The sequence below is a fragment of the Zootoca vivipara genome, chromosome 1 (assembly GCF_965207765.1).
Source record: "Zootoca vivipara chromosome 1, rZooViv2.hap1.1, whole genome shotgun sequence".
Classification (NCBI taxonomy): Eukaryota; Metazoa; Chordata; class Lepidosauria; order Squamata; family Lacertidae; genus Zootoca; species Zootoca vivipara.
This window is the reverse complement of record NC_142582.1, coordinates 51834775-51855682: the sequence shown is the minus strand read 5'-3', so window position 1 is coordinate 51855682 and position 20908 is coordinate 51834775. Positions and strand designations below refer to the sequence as shown.

General features: G+C 42.6%; 1 protein-coding gene across 2 annotated transcripts; it reads left to right on the top strand.

Moving 5' to 3' along the window:
* Positions 1-686: 686 nt before the first annotated feature.
* On the top strand, positions 687-19134 carry MAX (MYC associated transcriptional regulator X). Of its 2 annotated transcripts, none has more exons than XM_035126098.3 (4): positions 687-963; positions 9346-9453; positions 15849-15972; positions 17867-19134. In XM_035126098.3, exons 1-4 carry the CDS (start codon positions 928-930, stop codon positions 18052-18054), a joined length of 456 nt encoding a protein of 151 aa, XP_034981989.1. In that variant the 5' UTR covers positions 687-927; the 3' UTR covers positions 18055-19134. The 2 variants fall into 2 exon arrangements, with proteins under 2 accessions (XP_034981989.1, XP_088519592.1); XM_088663466.1 differs by having other exon boundaries at positions 15843-15972.
* Positions 19135-20908: the final 1774 nt, after the last annotated feature.

Below are 20908 nucleotides of genomic sequence, written 5' to 3'. Positions count from 1 at the left end.
TAGAAACAAGAGTGACCTTCAGCAATGAAATGGCCATTCTCAGTCAATTGGGCCAGAGTGTCAGATCTACAAATGAATTTAAACTCAGCCATTCTGTTGGAATCTCCTTTTTGAAGTACTGTATCTCCTTTTTCCAGTTTGTTACAGAATATCCAGGGAGACCAAAATTCTCCCTCGGTGATTTCTGAGTGTCACCATTTTTAAAACGTTTGGTTCGTTTCCTTCCATGTATTGACTGATATCTTGCCTTGAAACAACCCAGTATGGCTTATGTAGATAACTACCAGAAGTGGCCTTCTGTGGTGTTTCCTCTTCCTAAGAATAACACTATTCGCTCTTTAAAGAAAAAAAAAGTCAATAGGAGGCGGGGGGAGGGAGGAGACAGATGATGCTTAAATAGACCGTGCTCGCTTTCCTCCCATCCACGTGTCCCCTCCTTAGGCTGCCGGGAAGCAGAGTCCTTCCTCTTGCTGAGGACTACGGCCTCCACAATGCACTTCGGCCGGCACTGCGCAAGCGCAAGCAGTGACCTCAAAGGCCCTCTGCTGCCTAGAGGCTTCCGGGAAGTATAGTTCGGAGCTGCGTGGCGTCTGCGGCGCAGTACGTCGAGGCGGACTCCATCCCCCAGCATGCTCTGCGAATCGGAGGCGACGGCGTGAGGGCGAGCCGACGGCGCGGGGTCAGCCAGTCACGTGCAGTACGAGGTGCGTGTGCCGTTGATGCTGGAGGAGGAGGAGACGGAGACGAAGACGACGACGGTGGAGGCGGAGGCTGCCGCTGTTTCTGTCGCCGCCGCTGTTTCCGCCGCTGTTGCTCTGGCTGCGCTGCGCGGGGGCTGTTTTCGTCGCTCTCCGCGGCTCGGCCCGCAGCGCGCGCCAGGGAAGCCCCCGAGCCGCTCGGCCGGGCGACGGCAGCACCATCGGCAGCATGAGCGACAACGATGACATCGAGGTGGAGAGCGACGTGAGTCTCTCGCGGCGTTTCCTCCCCGCTCCCCTTCCCCGGTCTCCCTCTTTCCCTTCCTGGCGTTTGCTCGGTAGGCCAGTCGGTGCGCCGACAGGGACACCCGCGCGGGTCTCTGTCCGTCTGTGCAGGACGGGTCTCTCTGTCCTCCGTTCTCTTTGCAGGAAGAGCAACCGAGGTATCAGCCCCCGGTGCTTATCTCTTCACAGGCCCCGCTTCCCGGTCCCCACCCGCGGCCTTTCTCCCACCCGGCTCCTCAGGCAGAGAGAGAGGCCCGGCGGCCGGAGCCCCTGCCCGAGTTGACGGGGAGGAGGAGGAGCAGCAGCAGCGGGGTGTGTGTGGGGTGTTTGTGTGTGTTGTTGGCAGGCGCCTCGTCCTGGCCCGCAGTCTCGCCTGAAGGGGGAGGAAGAGGGGCGGGGGGCGTCTGCGTCTGGGGTCGGACAGACAGACAGACACCTGTTTGGGAGAGATTGTGGCGGTGGCGAGGCTGGAGCTGCTCCTGGGCTGGGCTCCAGGGGAGGAGACTTTTATCTAGGCCTCGTGCAGCCTGGCTGGGTAGTGATGGTGGTGGTTGGAGGTGGGGGGAGGCGAAGGGATTAGAGGGGGAAGCAAAGGACGAGGTGTTCCGAGTTTTTTGGGGGGGCACTATGGGCTGAAGGCCAAGAAAATCTGGGGCAGGGAGAAGCCATTGTCGTGTTTAATATAGATGGTTCGCAGCAAAGGCCGAAACCACAATTTTGCAGTGGGGTGAGGAGGGGTGGCTGTGATGGGAGCCCTGGCAGTTTCACCCTTGAGCTGCATCCCGCCTCCCAGGTCAGCATGTGATGGAGTCGTATACTGTAGAGGGGAATTGCCTACATTGGCAGAAAGCATATACCTGTAGCACTATTTATTTCCTTGGGGGACTGGAGGAGACGAATACACACTGTCTGGAGGAGCAGGGGCTTTGGAGAAAACACATCCACAAATAATCAGGGGTGGGTGTTTTAAAATGTATATCCCTGGTATGTAGCCTTACCTTTTAGGGCAGCAAAGTGCTCTGTCTTTGAAAGACTTGGTTGGGGCTTCACGTTTGAAGGGTTTTCTGCTTGCAGGATGCTGAAGGTTCCAAGAGGGTTGTGGAAGAGCCCCCCTCCTTCTGCTGCTGCCAGGGGATTTAATGAGCGAGAAGCTGGGAATTCTCTTATTTTGGTGTTTAATCTCCTTAGTGGATTATAGTGGAAATGCTGGCCTCTACAGAAAACTTCCACAAAGCAGCTTACTCTGACTCAGTTGTTGAATATTTAATTTGTGTGTGTGTGTGTGTGTGCATGCTACTTGGATGTGCTTTCTAGCATCCCTAGCAATTTATAATAAAAGCGAATTTCAGGGTTAAAGCCTTCTTCTTGAAATCTACACTATGATGCACAGCTTTGTTTGTGACTATGCAGAACAGCCAGTGATAGGGGGTTTCTGTGTTGCCTTTGCTTGTTGGAGTTTCTTGTAATGTATTGTACTGTAGCACTAGAAACTTGAGGATGCTGGTATACTACAGCCTCTATAGGAATTTAATTAAGTAACTTTGCTTGTTGAGTGTGGATAAAAGTGCAAAGGAGAGTAGTGTTTAATGTATAGTCAGCATTTTAGAAAAAGGGTGGATTGATTTCTAATTAAATTGTAAAGAAAAAATGTCAAACTTAAGTCACGTTTGCTATTTGAAATCCACATGTCTACTGAACAAGCATACATACCGACTAGTTTCTATAGCAAAGCATATTGACTTGAAGCTAAACACAGCTTTTATACAAACCAGCAGTATAATCCAAAACCTTCAGCCATGCAGTGCAGGTTGGCTGCAAACTTGCACCTGCTCCATTAAACATTAGTTATTGGGCAAAAAGGAAACTTCACTGAAAAGTGAATGTCCATGCTGATTGTCAAAAATATCCATAATATGAAAACTCCCATTAGAAGAAGGATGGGGAGGCTCTTACTTCCTGCAACTTCCTCTGTTCCCCTGAAAAGCTCCTCCAGAGGATTGGGGACCAGGCTTTGTGACCCCACCTTCCAGCAGGAGCCTCCAGTAAATCTCAGTTCCTTCCACAAACAGGAGTAACTCCTATGCTGGAACCATTCAAACCCGTGCCCCTTAGGATGCCACAAAAAAGTCATGTATTTATAATGATTGGTATCAGGTTTTTGTTGTTGTTTTTGTTGCCAAAATACATACAGGTATTTCCCTTTATATGTATTCTTCCATGCACTTTAAATAGAAAAGCATCCTTTTTAACAGTAAATGTGTTTAAAAGATTGCCATGATTTAGTTTTAAGAGATTGTAAGTGTAGAGCTTAACATTTGTATTAAATTAGGATTCAGTTTTAAAGGATGTTATATAAAATCTGGTTTTTAATAATGAATACTAATCCGCCTTGAGAAAAACTAAGTTGCTGTTGTACATGCCTGTCCAGTTCAAATTGCCTGGCTTTAGAGAATGTACAGAGGTCCAGCTTAATATTTACTCAGTTTAACAAATCAAGGTGTAAGACGCTTTTCCTCCTTGTTGTGCTAAACAGGAAAACATACCTACCATATAGAAATTTGGGAATATTGTCCCAAAAAGTCATGTTTCTGAGAAACATGCTTTCAGTTGCTAGTAGGGCTGAGCGATGTCTGAAATAAGGATGGAACTATTGTACAGTAGAGGTGAATGGGATAATGCTCTGGCAACTGCTACTACTTAGGAATCTAAAACATACAGTTTTATTTACTTTTAACATATTGTTACAGCTGTTATTTTATAGTACAGTTGTACCTTGGATCCCAAACGCCCTGGGACTCAGGCATTTTGGCTCCCGAATGCTACAAACCTGAAAGTGATTGTTTCAGTTTTCGAATGTTCTTTTGGAACCCGGACATGCGATGGGGCTTACGCGGCTTCTGATTGGCTGCAGGAGCTTCCTGCAGCCAATCAGAAGCCACAATTTGGTTTTGGAAGTCGAACGGACTTCCAAAACTGATTCCGTTCGACTTATAAGGTACGACTGTATAAAGAAACAGGGAAGACTGGAAACATGGAAGAAGCGATGACCAAGACCACAACTTTTCCCACATCACGATTTTTTACATAGCACATGCACACATCATAATTTGTGATATATCATCATGCCGAATATTATGAAACTGTTACCATAATATGGACTTCCAACTGATTTTGGACAATTTATTGATACCTTGCCTAGCCCTAATGATCAACTTAGGCCAATTAATTTCAGTGGGGCTACTCTAAGTAAAAGTTAAGTTGGATACAACAGTAAAATAATAAAATACCATAAAAACTGACTATACCACAGCATTGATAAAAACCTGAGTTCTGGCAGCTTTGCCTGCATTATCTGAGTACTTTGAACTGATTTTGGACCATGTATTGCTACATCGCCCAGCCCTAGTGGCTACCTATATTTTCTCTAGCATTTTATATTTTATGGGGATAACTGGGGCACTATAAAGCAGAAGTAGGCCTCCATGTTGTTGCACAGTATCTTCCATAATTCCTGACCATTGGTTATGCTTGCTCTGGCTTATGTGGGTTGGACTTAAACAACATCTCAAAGGCCATAGGCTAGCCCACCCTGTTGTAAAGACCAAAGAGTCCTGTTTTAGGGCAGTATGGAAAACAAACTATGAAGTCACATCCAGCTCACTATGTTAATCTGTAAGTTTTTGGATGGGTGACTGTTTGATGCCTTGAGTCTTGTCTACTTAGAAGAACAGGGTAAAATTACTGTGTGCCACAATTGTCGCATGTGGTTCAAAGCCTATTGTGCTGCTGTGGCTGCCTGTAAGAGTTGCTTCTTCTGAGAACTGTCTCTTCAGGTTGAGATAAAGCAGAATGTTGTGAGGCTACCAAATGCCCATTGTGATGTGATAAATACATATTTTCAGCTGCCAACGACTGAGCCTTCAATGTGCAGCATTATGGCTAGATTTCAAAGGACTTTCCCCAGCATTTGGTTCAGTGTGGGCCTAGTTGCTGTCAAACTCATGATCTGTCTTAACATACCTACCTGAATAAAAGACTGAGATTCCCTCCTTTATATTCAGCTGCCTGACTCCAGACAAGTTATAAAACCAAGATTGGCTTTTCAGAGCTAAATTCCACTGTTTCTTTTCTGGTTTGAATGGGTTCCTATCCATGAGTTCATGTACATTACACACAGTTCTAACTGTGAGACTCTCTATTAAGACAGAAGAATATTGGTTTCCTCCTTCTCCCCAGCCCTCTTTCCTTGCCAGGAGCTGATATTTTCCTGGACAGTCCAATGGTTTTGAAAGTAGCTGATGAGGTAGTAATGGAGAGTGGCATGGCAGTGGGCCACCGTACTCTGATGAATGGAGGCTAGTGTTTTCTTGCTATCCTTATTCGGCATTTAGTCTGGCATGTGCCAGCCAGAACTCATTGGATTAGATTTGGCAGTCTTTCCTAAATGCAATTCACTTGCTTTGAATTATTGCCAGTAGTACGTTACAGTAGGGCCAGGTGCTATATCCACTGTTAACTGGGCTCGTTGTTACAAAGCGATTTGAGGAAATGCGACGTTTAGCATACTACAACCAATGGTATCTGTGTCACCTTGGCCATAGTTGTGATATTGGGCTTCTCTTAATAGAAAAAGGATAGCTCACGTGCATTACATTGGTTTTCTAAGTTCCTTAGAATTCCCCAGAACTACCAATGAAACTGACCAAACTGTGGGAGGCAGTGGAAGACAGGAGTGCCTGGCGTGCTCTGGTCCATGGGGTCACAAAGAGTCGGACACGACTAAACAACAACAACAACCAATGAAATGTACCAGCTATGAAATGGGGAGCAGGGTTATATTTTCAATGGTCAATGTTTTTATAGTTTGCCTTTAAATTAATGTAATAGTTCCTAAATATGGCAATACATACTTGTTTAGGCTTGGTGAAATTAGCTAGTTGAATTCGCTTTTGAGATCAGCATCAATGTTAGAAACTCACATATATAAGCCAGATGGCACCTTAAACTTACGTTACAGTTGCCACAACTCAATATCTAGGCACCATTTCACCCGCAAGGAATTTCTTCTTCATTTCATTTCTATACCGCTTTATATTTTAAAGAAAAAATCTCAAAGCAGTTTACAACACACTAAAACATCAAATACAACAATCCAGAATAAAACAAATTCAAGCTTCAAGAAAAATATTTCAGATCCTCCTCCAAGTGATATTTTGCTTTCTGCATATTTATTTACCTACTGTATATTCCTGCGTATAAGACTACTTTTTAACCCAGGAAAATATTCTCAAAAGACTGGGGTTGTCTTATACGCCGGGTCGTATTTTTTATACGGCGGGTATATCCCAAACTCTATATTTTAACTGGAATAGTTGGGGGTCGTCTTATACGCTGGAATATACGGGTACTTAATTTATATAGCTGCCCCATAGTAGAAGTACCCTAGGTGTAATGGTTGGAATGTCAGACTAGGACCTGGGAGATCAGGGTTCAAATCACCACTCAATCATAAAGCTCACTACATAACCTTGGGCCAGTCACAGCCTCCTAACCTACCTCACCAGTTGGTTAGAGCATGGTGCTGATACTACCAGAGTTGCAGGTTTGATCCCCATATGGGACAGCTGTATATTCCTGCATTGCAGGGGGTTGGACTAGATGATCCTCAGGATTCCTTCCAACTCTACAGTTCTATGATTCTCACATTGTTGTTGTAGGGATGAATTGATGAGAGGGGGCTGAATCATGTACTCCTTGGAGAAAAAGGTGGGATATAAATGCAATAAATAAGCTTTTTTGCTTACCTGCTTAAGAAAGCTGGAGAGGCCAACCAGATGGAGATGTTACGTCACCAACCTGGCATCCGGAGATCTCCACATGGTCACAATTGGACCTGCACCAGTAGCAAAATGCACCTGCCTAATTTCTAACACTGCTCAGCATGCAATAAAATTGCCAGAATGGACATGTGATAACATAAATTTTAGAATATCTCAGCATTGATGTAACTAGAATTAACATTTGTAGTGGCACTAATAATTTTAGCAGTACTGCCCCATGAACCGCGGACAATTAGGCAGTGGCCTTCTATCATATCTGTTTATGACTCTGTGTTGGGCACTCTCCAGCTATTTTGCAACCTTTTTATGTCTATTTGTTTAGGCTTCTATAAAATTCTTTAAAAAAAATTAAAATCCTAGTTATTACACTGATGTAGATTCTTGTTATAAGCACACACATGGCCATTAAAGGGTAGCTGGAAATAGTTATAACTACTGTGGTCCATGGGAAGATTCTGTGGCTACTTTGCTGGACTGGTTGGAAGAAAGTGGTGTTATATATGCAACCAGTAATCATTATCACACCACCTCGGAATTAACTCCTGTATGGGAGAGTGTCTGCAACTAGCACTTTGGTCATTCTGTGGTAACTTGACTACAGTGCAGTGTGTCAGGTAGAGTTAAACCTCCTCTATTTTATTCCTCTGGATGCAGATAATATCACCAGTATATTTTTCTTTACCCTATTTTTACCGTGGTCATATTCATGGCTTCTTCTGTAATCTTAGAGACCAGTGCAGCCACTTGGCAACTAGTGTGAGCAGACTTGAGGCTCTTCTAGTTTCCTCTACTTCCCTGATCTCCTTAAAGTCATTTGGGCAGCACTTTATACATATGCAACTGCTTTGCATTAACTTTTCAGATGCCCACAAAGCTGGCAGCTATGGAAGATCATCTTCTTAAATTGCATCATTGGGCATATTAATAACATAGGGACTTATATGTACAACAATTTGGTGGTTTTTTTCACATTACTCAACACCTTAACTAAATTGCACATTTTCTTTTCTGGTGTAGCCTTAAGTAACACCATAGGACACTAGCGAGTTTGGGTCCTAGTCCTTTTCCAGGATGATGGTTTTTTTCTTTTCTACATGTTGGTATGATTTGAGTCACTTTCTTCTTTGGCTAACCTTGAAGCATTTTGCTGCTGGCCAGTTCTTGGCTTGAGATCTCTGAAGATAGTGTATGTGAACTTGGAGTTTAGTCTGCCTTTTCACCATAGCTAGCTTGCCACTTGCACTCTTGATGCACACAGTTTAATAACTGTAGATGGGCTGACAACAAATATCATCGGTATCCCTTGAACTTGTTATTGCTTTCCTTTCGTTTTTTAAAGTAGCAACTGTCTGGCAGAGCCAAGTGACCTGTGTGTCTCCTACTTTTCCACCACAAAGTTTTGGGACTTTATAGTGACCTGTGTCAGAGGAAAAGATTGGACCACTCCTTGTTGGTCAAGCTCTTCCTCTAACAAGGTGACCTAAAGGGAACTATGACAGACAGAAAGAAGTTCTTTGTGCTTTGGATTTGGGGTCCAGCCACACCCAGAGTGTCTGTTTACATCTGGCAGACAATTTCTGGAGCTGGGTGTGGGATCATTGCCAAACCTGTGTGACTGGAGGCTGCCTTGACATTTGAAAGGTGGGGTTCCATTAATCATAGTTTGAGTTTAGTGTGCCACCGGAATTGCCTTTAAAAGGCAATGAGAACAAAAGGGTATCAGTAGTCAGTCCAGAAAAGAGGAAGAGGAAGCCAGAGATGGCGTAAATGTGATGTGCTTCAGAAATACTTTAAAAAGCTATCCAAAAAGCACACTGTGAAAACACTGCATTTCCCGACATACCTTATTTTTCTTTAATCAGTCTTCATAATTAGAGAGGGATTAAATTAAACAGAAATGAGTGTTTTTCCTGAAGGATTTTGGATTTTGCTTTGGATTTTTAGCTTTGGATTTTGAACGACATTGAATTTTAAATGTTCAGCTATGGTGCTATAGCGAAACAAAGTAGTCCTATCTTTTCTTTTTTACTATGAACAGATAAGGTGATATTCCATATGTTTCCTGCAGTGCTTTGGCAATTACCCTTGAAGACTCTCTGTAGTGCAGTTACTGGGAACGGTCTTCTGACTCCCGTCCTTAGTGAATCATGGAGCATATTTTGAATTCTTAGTGGTTTCTTTGGGGACAGATAATCTCTAGTCCAGGAGGTGTCACATAGGTCTTTCTGACCAATCATGTGCAGATGAGTTTGACCAAGCAGCTTGCTGCAAGGCAAAAGCCCACCCTCCTCTTTACTAATCATACTTGTTTTGTGTGCTTGCTCTGGACTTGAACAGGCTTGAATGCTTCTTCTGCTGACCCTTTGTTTGTTTCTTTCCCTCTTAGCAGAGTTTTGATTCAAAACTTTTGTTCTGTACTCCGTAATCTATGGGGCTGGTGTTCAATGGCAGCCACATGCCCTGTTGCCCACTGGGACAGTGATTATTCTAATACTGTACTTGTTCTCTGTTTTGTCTCTTAGGCTGACAAACGTGCTCACCACAATGCACTGGAACGCAAACGTAGGGACCACATTAAGGACAGTTTCCACAGCCTGCGGGACTCTGTGCCATCACTTCAGGGAGAGAAGGTGAGTTTATTGAGAGAAGTGATGGCCTTCCCCTGGGTTCTGTCAATCACAAAGGATTTGCATCCCAGTCCCATTTTGCATTAAGTTTCTGAGCAGGAAGGAGCCAGTGCCACACAGCTTTAGGAGGTACTTCTGCAAAGGTCCCAGAGAGTTTGCATATAGAAATGTTTCTGCTGCTTCAGAAAGCTAATAGTAAAATGAAGATGAAATATTGTTGTGAGAAGTAACTTACCCTTCCATCAAGCATTTCTAAATAATGGAAAGTCTTTTACCACGTGGCTTCACAGACCTGAAGAGATGGCGCTTCTTCCTGATCCATCTACCTCTTTCTTTATGAGGGTGATGTAGGACCATTTCATTGGATCTCAGCTTGTGATTAGTCATCTGTGTTGGCTTCACCCACATTAAAATTTGCTTTTAGTGTAGGGATGTTTTCAGTTATTTGCCATGAGCCCCCAATCTGTGCTTAGAAATATTGGCATGTAGAATTTCAGTTTAGGCTTGTGGCAAACAGTTGAGACTGGCGTCCTTCAGTCTTGAGAACAAGCAAAGACCCATGAGTAGAGTGATTGTGTGAATTAGCCCTAGGTGTGCAGAGAATGTGTGAAGGTTGACTTCCTTGCCCTTCTTTAGCTTTCCTTAGTGCTAAAGTGGCTGTTCGAAAAAGGAATGAGGAAATTGTGCTCTGTTAATCACCATTGGTTAGAATACCTACAGGGTTTTCTGCAGAAGCTCAGTACAAGGTACTGAGCTTGATGGGCAACATTTTTTATGTGCAGTCACCTCTGATGACGCTGTCCTAGACATTGTCAAGACACACCCATTTAGTACTCGGGTTATGTAGGCAAAGCTGCCATAACTCAGGTTTTTATTAATGCTGTGGTATAGTCTGTTTATATGGTATTTTATTATTTTACTATGGTATCCAGCTTAACTTTTACTTGGAGTAGACCCACTGAAATTAATTGGTCTAAATTGGTTATTAGGGCTGGGTGATTTATCAATACATTGTCCAAAATTGGTTGGAAGTCCGCATTATGGTAAAAGTTTCATAATATTGAACATGGCGACATAGCACAAATCACGATGCGTGTGTGTGCTATGTAAAAAATTGTGATGTATGGAAAATTGTGAAGCCTGTCATTGCTTCTCTCATGATGTCTGCCACCCCTTGTTGCTCTGTACCCTAAAATAACAGTTGCAACAGTATGTTAAAGGTAACTAAATGTATCAGTTAGTAGCAGTTCCCAGGACATTACCCCATTCACTTCTACATAATTCCACCCTTATTTCAGCAGGGGGCCGGTCCACTGTCCCTCAGACCTTGTGGGGGGCCGGACTGTGTGTTTTTTTGGGGGGGAAATGAACTAATTCCTATGCCCCACAAATAACCCAGAGATGCATTTGAAATAAAAGCACACATTCTACTAAAAGCACACATTCTACTCCTGTAAAAACACCAGGCAGGCCCTACAAATAACCCAGAGATGCATTTTACATAAAAGGGCACATTCTACTCATGTAAAAACATGCTGATACCCGGACCATCCGCGGGCCGGATTTAGAAGGCGATTGGGCCAGATCTTGCCCCCAGGCCTTAGTTTGTCTACCCATGGTGTATCGCAATGCTTAGCTGGTGATAAATCATTTTGAAAACCAGACATCGCTCAACCTTTTTGGGCATGTTTGTGAATTTCAGTGGGTTTACTCAAGTATGACTAATGTTGGATACATTTCTGTATTTAATGTGTTACTCTATAAGGCTATGTACACTTAAGGACAGGGTTCCCCACCCAAATGCTGGGAACTGTAGTTTACCCCTCCCAGAGCTACAATTCCCAGCACCCTTAACAAACTATAGTTGCCAGCATTTTGGGGGGATTCAAAGTCATGTGCTTCAAATGTATGGCATGTACACAGCCTAAATTGTTGTGACTTTGACTCATAAAGGTGGCCTATAAATGTTTCTAAATAATAAATAAATGAATGTTAGTTAAAATATGTGCCCTGCTTTTTGAATTCGCCTTTGAGGTTAGTGCAAGCTTCTGAGTAAAGCACCTGGAATTTTATGCCCTATTTGGGGAGATTGATAGGCAGGGCTTCTTTATGGTGATGTCAACTCCATTGGAGTTCAAAATATTTGAAAGCCGTGCTGCTTATATTGTTCTGCGTATCTGGGATGCAGTGACAGCACGGGGTCAACACCAGTTTCTGTTTAATACATAACAATGACGTAAGCCTATTATTGAACCCTAACAGTGGTATCTTACCACTTCAACACTTTAGTTACAATTTATTTGATGAACATCTGACTGCATTTTCTAATGCACATCCACATTCTAGTATAAAGCCTACTAAACATGTGGGGTTTGGGTTTATTTGCAAATTCGATAAACTGTTGAAGGGAATATCTCACACACTGTACATATGTTGGAACCTATACTGTTGATCAAAATAGGATGCTTCTTTCAAGCCTATTTTCCGTGTGGGAAGGGGAAAATCAAAGGAGCCCTGTGGGTGTCAGGGAAGACTTCTTCAGACACATGTGCGCTTGTTGGTGTCACGTTGGCAAGCCCCATTCTAGTGCTACTAGTTGGGCATAAATAATCATTTTAAAGCCTGTCTAGATTTCAGTAAGGGATAATGGTCTGCCTGCCAGCTTAACCCAACCTCTAAAAGTAAGTCTAGCTTGGGGTCCTACATTGCTTTTGATAAACTGTTCAGGGTTTAACATTATGGTTTTGTGTCTGCACCTTTGCTGTTTCAACTTGACACACAGATATAATTAAAAAAAAAGATATAATTAAAAAGGTCCCACCACTGATCAAAGAAGGAGCAGAGGAGTTGACTGTCTCTAGTTGAGGGCAGCCTGCTATGTTGAAGCTTTTGGCAAGCTTCTGTTTTCAAGAGCAGAAAAGCTCTTGCTGCTAATAAGGCAAGGCTCTTAAACTTTGCATTACAATGAATAACTCTCAAATCCATATTCTTTGACTGGGATCTGAAAGGGTAATCTGAAAGATTTAAACCTGTCTGTGTTTAAATCTTTCTTCATTCCAGCTTGACTCCAGTGGAAGGATACTTCACTGGAATGCAATTTGATGAAAATCTGTATTACACTTCTATTTATTTATTTTTTAGAAAGCGAAAAAGCAGGTTATTGTAGAAGATGTAAGCAATTCAAGTTTAATGAACAACCTGGAAGCAAATAGGAGATTCAGCAACCAGGTTAGCTGAAAACCAGCTATAAACTAAGTGAAAATATGCTATTGCTGTATAAGCTTGTGATAAATTTCCTCCAAAATGCTAAGAGCAATCAAATAAACAATAATGGGAGCTTATTGTCTCCTAGGTTAGAATTCATAAACACTTGTAGAAGAATATGCTTTTCATGTTGACAACAGTAGTTCATTAGAAAGAACTTAGGAAATGGCACATGCAGTGGTTTGAGAATTAAAAAGCAAATTGCATTAAAATTTGAACTGAGTAGCAATAATAACAAATAACATTTACATAATGTTTTCAAGTGTTTAAAGCACTTCATATGCATTATCAAATTTTCATATTTACAACAGTTGGTATGTCCCCCACCACCCAACCCCACATCTGCAATATGGGGAATGAGGCAGAGCCACATAGTGAAAGTCATACCAAGATCTTCTGACTGGCTTGGAGAGTGGCATTTTTGCAAGCAAAATTAACTTAGTAGGGCAGGCTGGACAATGAAGAAATGTTTCATTATACTGGGACCATGAACCATAAAGTACCAAGTTGATGCATGCAGGTGCTGGGGGAAGTAGAGTCACTTGGATTAATTACTAAAAGTGACATATTTGCTACTGTTTCTCATTTGCTAATTGTAGAGACTGTCTTGCCCAACCTTAATTGCATTCTGAAGAAATGCTGCAGCCATCAATAGAAGAAGAAATGGGCAAATTCCAGTAAAAAAAAGGTATTTCCAAGTCCCATTAACTTTAATGAGAGGGTTAAGGACACACTTAACTTGTCCACCAAACTCAGTGGGACATATAATAGCTAACTTTTGCCAGGTTATACACAGTGTCAGGAAATATTAAGAAAGAAAATGATAGATGTGGGTCAATATATATGCTGCACATTTTATGATATATTCATGTATTTATGATGGAGCACTGGTAGAGAGGGACAACACATTTAGTGGCAGGATGAGAACATAGTGAAGCTGGGCGAGATCTACATATAAGCAGGGTTGTTCACAAAACTCACATGATGAAAGTCTCGGAGGGGAAATAGCTTGACGGTGGCAGGTACCAGATATAATTCTGAAAAGTAGACTATAGCTAAATTGACAACAAAGTTATGTGGACAGTATAGAACTAGTGGTTTTTGTTTTGGCATACAACACTGTCCAGCCAAGATGGCAATATAGAATACTTTCAACCTTTTGGAATAGATCCTTTTTAAAACTGAGAAAGAACATTGTCATTGGTGCCACATGAGAATTTTTACTTTAAAAAAAACCAAACCCAACCACAGAGCTTATGACTGCCTAACTATATTTCTCTGTGCTTGCATTATTCTTTAGTTTAGAGCTGTGTGTTCCTGTTATAAAAACCAGAAAAAAGTTAAAAACAGGAATTTCTGTTGGCGAATACAATTGTGACTATTCAAAAATTAAATATAAATATACGGTATGTATTATTGCGTCTTGTCTGCCATCTTTTTGCACCACTATAAATATCCTCCTTTAAATGTTTGCAATTTGAAAATGAAACTAAAACTTAACTGCATATCAGCCTTGTTTTTGTGTTTTGCAGCTGTTTAGCTAACAATGGTGCTTTAAAATAGGCCTTGTTTGTGTTTTCTTTCTCCGTTTTCTTTCTTTAATAAACAGTTTTTTACAGGTGATGGGGGGTGCTTTGCCAACCTTGCTCCTTCCACTCAGGAACAGTGTGAAGCTACTGAATACCTAACTGAGCTCAAGTATTGCTGTCCAAATCTGTAGACCACTTAGAGGTTATTACAATTAAGCAGTATACAAATCTTGTAAAATAGATGCAACTTTCTGTGCAAGGGACCCTGGCCCTCTAAAATCTGCCATAGCTGCTTATCCAGGTTTGAGCTTCACATATTTTAATGAGAGCCATGATGTCTTTCATAAAACATCTTCAGATAAAGAGCACATGATATAATTTTAGTCCTACTTACAAGGGGAAATTGAAGCCCATCAAAACAAAGCAGTTCCAGCCAGTCCTTTGGACAGTACAGCCTGCCTCCTTGACCTTCCATTGGGCAGGTTTGTCTGATCCAGCAGCATCCAGTAACGAAGAGAGCCTTCCCTCAAAAATGCCTTCAGGCTAGGTTCTTCTTCCTTCCTTTTCTTTCCAGTCTGCAGTTGAAGCCATCAGCAGCCCTTATTTCTCATCCCACTTTAGTCTTCCAGTCAGTAACTTCAGTATAGATATGAGTACTGCATTAAAAATATGCATGCATATATAGTCTACATGCAGCTTTGAAAAACTTTCCAAGAACATTTTACGAACCTGAGTATTTACGAGAGCAGGTAAGCAATTGCCTTGTATAGCTTCAGGCTGCTGCCAAGTTTTATGGCCAGCGTAAGCCGGGAGAAGTATAGGTGCAGCAGAGCACAGCATTATTAATTTAGGATGGTATCCAGTGGTGTCCATACAAGAGTAGAGTGGACTTCTGCTCATGCCATGGGCCTTCCCGTTCCTGTTCCTCTCCTTCCACCTACATGCCCCAAAATCTTCTTTGGGGGCTACGGGGACCCCCTGGACCCATTTAGAGGATGGGTAACAAGGGGTCCCACTGTGTGAGCAAAGATTTGGTAGCACAGTGTTGAATTTTGCTGTTAAGTGATCTGAGTGTCTGTTTTGGTGGTCGGGGAACATTAAGCTCAGGTGCCAATAATGTGGGAATAATTTGCATTTTGCTTTATCTCTGTGGAGGAAAACAGCAGATTGTTCTGTGGATACTGAATAGCAGTTGGAAGACTCTACTTTACTGAAGGAGTTCTTGTGAGCAGAAGGATTTGTTTGCAGAATTGCTGGCATGGGGAATGATCCAAGTCTATAGCTCCCTGTAGGAGTTTCATTGATTGGTCCATCTGCTGTTGCTTTAGTACTGGGAACAGGTGTCATTAGTACAGTTGATTCTATATAATCAGGAGCTCAGTCTAGTGGGATTGGAAAACAGTTAACATATTCTGAGTCTCAAAGCTCCTCTCACTAGTGCTGAACTTTTTGCAAGTACATGGACTTCAAGATTGTACCTAAGTCAAATGTGGACTGGGTTGAGGAATCAGTTCTCTAGCCTCCCTGCAGAAGGGAATATCAGACTTGCTGCCTACGTGAACTAGGACTTTATCTGGTGTGTGTTTTTTTCTACTATTGCAACAGGCATCCCGGGCCCAAATCCTAGATAAAGCCACAGAGTACATCCAGTACATGCGTCGGAAAAACCACACACACCAGCAGGACATTGATGACTTAAAACGCCAGAACGCTCTGCTGGAGCAGCAAGGTGAGTGGGGCTGCATTAGGGCACTCCATATGCCATCTCATGGGTAAGGATATTGTGCCACCTCTCAACAAAACCCTCTGCTATCCGTGTTTCTCTGCCAGGGAATCTTTCCCAACCTGGTGCCTTCAAGATGTCTTGGTCTACAACTCCCAGCCTGCTTATCTTTGCTGGCTGGGGCTGATGGGAGTTAGTCCAAGAAACCTGAAGGAAACCAAGTTGGGGAAGACTGCTGTAAGGTGTCCAGTGATCGGGAACCCATGAAGTAAGGCTGTGGTTGGAGTGAGAAGATCCAAAATTTTGCACATTGGCAATGAAGCCATTGAATCCAGTCATTCAAAACAGCCCAAGTATTGGGCTTTGCTCTGAGGAGTCTTTCTCCCTTGCCTAAGATGTACGGTTTTTGCCAGGATGGTGATAATGGTGGGACCGTTTGATGGAACAGTGAGTAAGTGAGTGGCATGTTCCTGTTTTGAAGCATACAAAGTTTTCTCGAGCAGAATAATTAAAGACATATTTAAAGCAGACTGGTAAGTTGCTGCTCACAAGGGAGGACTAATGGTTGCCACTGAGCAGAAGTATAAGTAGCAAGTTTCACCATGCTGGGGTTTGTGTGGGATGTGTGTGTGCGCACACACACACACACACACATGCAAGCACAGGATTTAACAAATCTTAAAGCCCAACTCCACTGCACCTCTGCTTCTGATACCGGGAACAGGTAGTTAATTGCAAAGGTGTATTGATGGAAGACTCATAGTCTAGCACTGAACTACACTGGTTCATTTCAGAGTGCAGCAGGTATTTGTTGCGATTTTTTTTTTTTTACTCCACTTCTCCTGTTCCAAAAGGAAACACAAGGCAGCTTACATAACTAAAACTAAATATACAATCAAAATTCAGTTATGGAAACAATTGAGTAAAAGAGCAACAGACAAACAATTAAAGAGCCAGTGAACCAACAGCCATTGCTAATTTGCAGGCAGCTTGAAAGCTTGCTGAAAAAATGAATGTTTTTGATGGGCAGCAGAATAATTTAAAAATGGAACCAAACTTCCCAAGACATGTTGCGTATTTAGCAGATTAATTGCGCTGCAGAAAGCGTGCTGGGAAGACCACACGTTCAGGAAACAATGAAGAAACGCAAAAATTTATTTTGCTTGGCTTTAATTACAAAAACAAAAACTCCTCTTACATTAAATCTATGACCCATTCACCAGGGTACTGAGAGAGGTACATGCTGCTCTTTATATACTATACCCAATTGCTGACACAGCTTAATTAACACAACTTAATAGCACCTGCTATACTGCTTCACAGCTATAAAACTCGGTGATATTTACTCTGTCCTTTAAAGAGTTACACATCTTGTGAAACAATAATGAACCTTAATATTTAAAGAAACCATTCAACAAGACAGAGTTCTACATTCTGTGTGTAACCAGAAGGCTCTCTCTTGTGCATTGATGACTTAAATGTCCTGGCTAGGACATACATATGGGCCATGGGCTGAGTTGTCAACAGTATGGCAAAAACTGGAATTACTGTATATGGCTAATTTAGGTCCATTAATTTCAGTGGGTTTACTCAGAGTAGAACTCAGTTCAGTCCTATCAGACAAACAAAAGAGGGAGAACGCAAATGAATTTCCCCATAATGCAATTAACTACTTTCACTAATCTTTCTGAAAAAATGTAATTTATTTCCCATAATATTCCCCAAACTTATAACTGTTTTTTTAATGAGACCTTAGGAGAAAGTGATATATTTCCAAAACTTTCTCAATCTTCCCCCAGGTTGGGCCTTAACATCTTTAGAGGTACCAATCTTAGTTATAGTTAGCTTAGTTATCTACTTTTCCCCTGCCTATTTCCATATCCTTGTTCTTGCCTTTTAGTTCGTGCCCTGGAGAAGGCAAGGTCAAGTGCTCAGCTGCAGGCCAACTATTCCTCTTCAGACAACAGCCTCTACACCAATCCCAAGGGCAGTACCATTTCCGCCTTTGATGGAGGCTCCGACTCCAGTTCAGAGTCTGAGCTGGAAGAGCCACAGAGCCGGAAGAAGCTTCGTATGGAGGCCAGCTAGAAGAGGCCCCTGTTCCCGCTGCCATTAGACACTCGCTGGCTGCTTAAGGACTTTCCTTTTTTTCTTTAGTAGAGGCTCTCGGACTGCAGCTTCCCCTGTTCCTTGCCCCTATGTGGCCCCTTTTGAGTTAACCCAACCCCTTGGCTTGGCAGCTTACCTTCTGGAAGACATCGGCCATAGCTTGGAGCAGGATGTAGTTTTGTCTTGTCCTGCCTCATGGCTGCAAGTTCTAGTGTCAGGAACGCCCAGGCCATTCGATGAACTCATGAGTCTATGGTTGCCTGGACTCTGTGGTGACAATGACCCCTCCATCCTTTCACTAGAGCTGTACCAGTCACTATCTCATCAAAATATGTTTATTTATGACAACAAAGCCAAATGTCCCCTGAAGGATCTTGGTGGGGGAAGGGAATCATGCAGATCCATGCGAGTGCATGTCCCTAGTCTCCTGAGGGATGGTGCAGGATTCAGGGTGAAGCAGGGAGATGGATTTCCTTTTTGTACTTTGGCAAGTGATTAATTGGTATTTATTTCCTTCTATGGAAACTCAATCCGATCAGATTCCTTCTCTTGCTACGGACATTGGTGACGTGAAGCTACAGATTCATACCATGATCAATTCTTCCCTCTTAATGAATTTCTCAGAATTAGAGCCAGCTTTTATAATGTAAATACACACCACAAGCTTTGTTACTTGGTACTAATAACTGCATCAAAGCGTGGACCTCCTGCCCTCTGGCAAATGAGCCAGTTACCCCATAACGACTTAAATGGGCACAGGCTGTGAGTGAGCAAAGGCCACTGTGTGTATGTGTGCATGTGCACGCACATGTGCATGAGTGTGCATTTGCGTGTGTGTGTGCGTGTGTGTCGGTGCGTGTGACCTTATATTTTTGTCTTCTTCCCACTCTTGTTTGTGATGTTTTCTGAATTTAGTGTATACAAGTGTAGCTTGGTCTCTGTCCAGGTGTGAGTCTATTCCATGAACTGAAGTATGTTGTACATACTGCCCAAGAATTGTCTTGCAAGTTAAGGCTTCCCTTTACTATAAGACTATAAATAAAAAAGTATTTTATCCTTTTGAGTGGTACTGGTGTCTTTGTGAAAACAGTGATGGGGTGGGTATGCCTCTTGGCAGTTTTGCTTCTACTTTTCTGACGTTAGGGACAGAAGAATTTCTATTCCCACGTGAGAAAAGGCTTAACCTGTTGAATAACAGGAAATAGAATTATGAGCAAGGCTTCACAGGCAAACTCAACATTTATTTAAGATCTCTAAATCTCACACTTCTCCGATGTGCTGATACATGGGAGTTACTATAAAGTGCTTCTATACTTTTAGTAAGTTGATCAAATAAAGGAAGAGCTTTGCAGGTATATCTCTTCTAGTTGGATAAGAAAGATCGCCTCTGCTACATGTTTCCAATTGCACATACTACCCTAAAACCAATGGGTGTGTGTGTAATGGCTGCTTCCCTTTGTTTTGAGGGCAGCATGTGTCCCGATCTATGCAGCTGCAGCTTGCCACATAATGGTGAGAAATATCTTTCTACAGCTAAGAAAGATGGAGTGAATGGTGCTATCTCGAAATGGTTCTTTGGGCCAAATGAGTAGAAACCTTTGCAGAAAGATTCTGATAAAAAAAACAAGCAGGTGCTAAAGTGGTCCTATGTCACACACACATATGTAACAGGAAATGGCAATGGTTGCTTCCTAGTTTCAATGTAAAATATTGCAACATTTCTGGTCCTGTGTGCTTCCTCCTTTTGGGCGGCAGCACTCTCAGCAACAGCCCCATGTGCACAGGACATACTGGAGGCATTGCTAGGATTTTGCTCAATTTTTGGACATACACAAGCTTTGTACAAGGTAGAGCATCTGGCTTGTTGGTGCAGTTCTAAAAGCCACAAAATGGGTGCTAGCAGTTTCCCACCTCTTGAAATTCAGAAGGTGACAGGCTTTTGGCTGCAGGGCAGCAGTGTCACCATCTCTGCACACGCTTCTGATGGCGCTTCTGATGGCGTATGCAAGAGGGGTGGGGGGGTGGGGCATCTAGAACAATAGTTAAGCAGGAAGAGGGATCCAGGAAGCACTTCCTCTTGCAGCTCAACTCCTTGGTAGCTGGAAACTGGCCTTGATCTGTAACAATCAGATCAGCAGAGGACCAGCTTTAACGCCCTGTGACCTCAGCCATGCAAGGAAGGTTAATGTTTTGTTTTTTTTACAGGCAGAATTCTCTGGTTCGCTCTTGACTTGGTTTAAAGCTCTCTCCCCCTCCCCCCTTTAAACCATGTAGAACTCAAGACTCTCAAAAAGTCCCTTAGGTTCTAACCTAGAATGCAGGCCAGTCTCTGACCAAAAGCTACACTAGAGAGGAGGCTGTACTTTTTCATAGTGCAGATGGGGACAATCCCATTTTAAAAGTTCCTATGACAACAGCATCTTGCATGCAAGTTTAGCCATCTTGAGATGCAATGAAAATATGTTACAATTTTCTTCATTAAGGAGTAGTAAGAAGACACCACTCTGCGGTTTTGCCGAACAGAAAGATCAGTGCAGCTTTATGGCTGTGGTTATAGTCCACCCCACTATTGCTGATTGTGCAAACAAAGCTACCTATATAGCAGCCAGTTGCCCTTTGTCACATTTGCAACAGGGATGGGGAACTGTGACTCGCTCGCTGTTGTTGGACTCCCATCAGCCTCAGCCAGCAGAGCCAATGGTTAGGGATAATGGGAGTTGTAGTTCAACATTTGGTAAGATACATACAGGTTTCCCATTCCTGTTCTACAGCTTTCTACCAATTAAACCTATTATTACCCTAATTTGCAGTGGATGGCAACACTGCTCTAGTA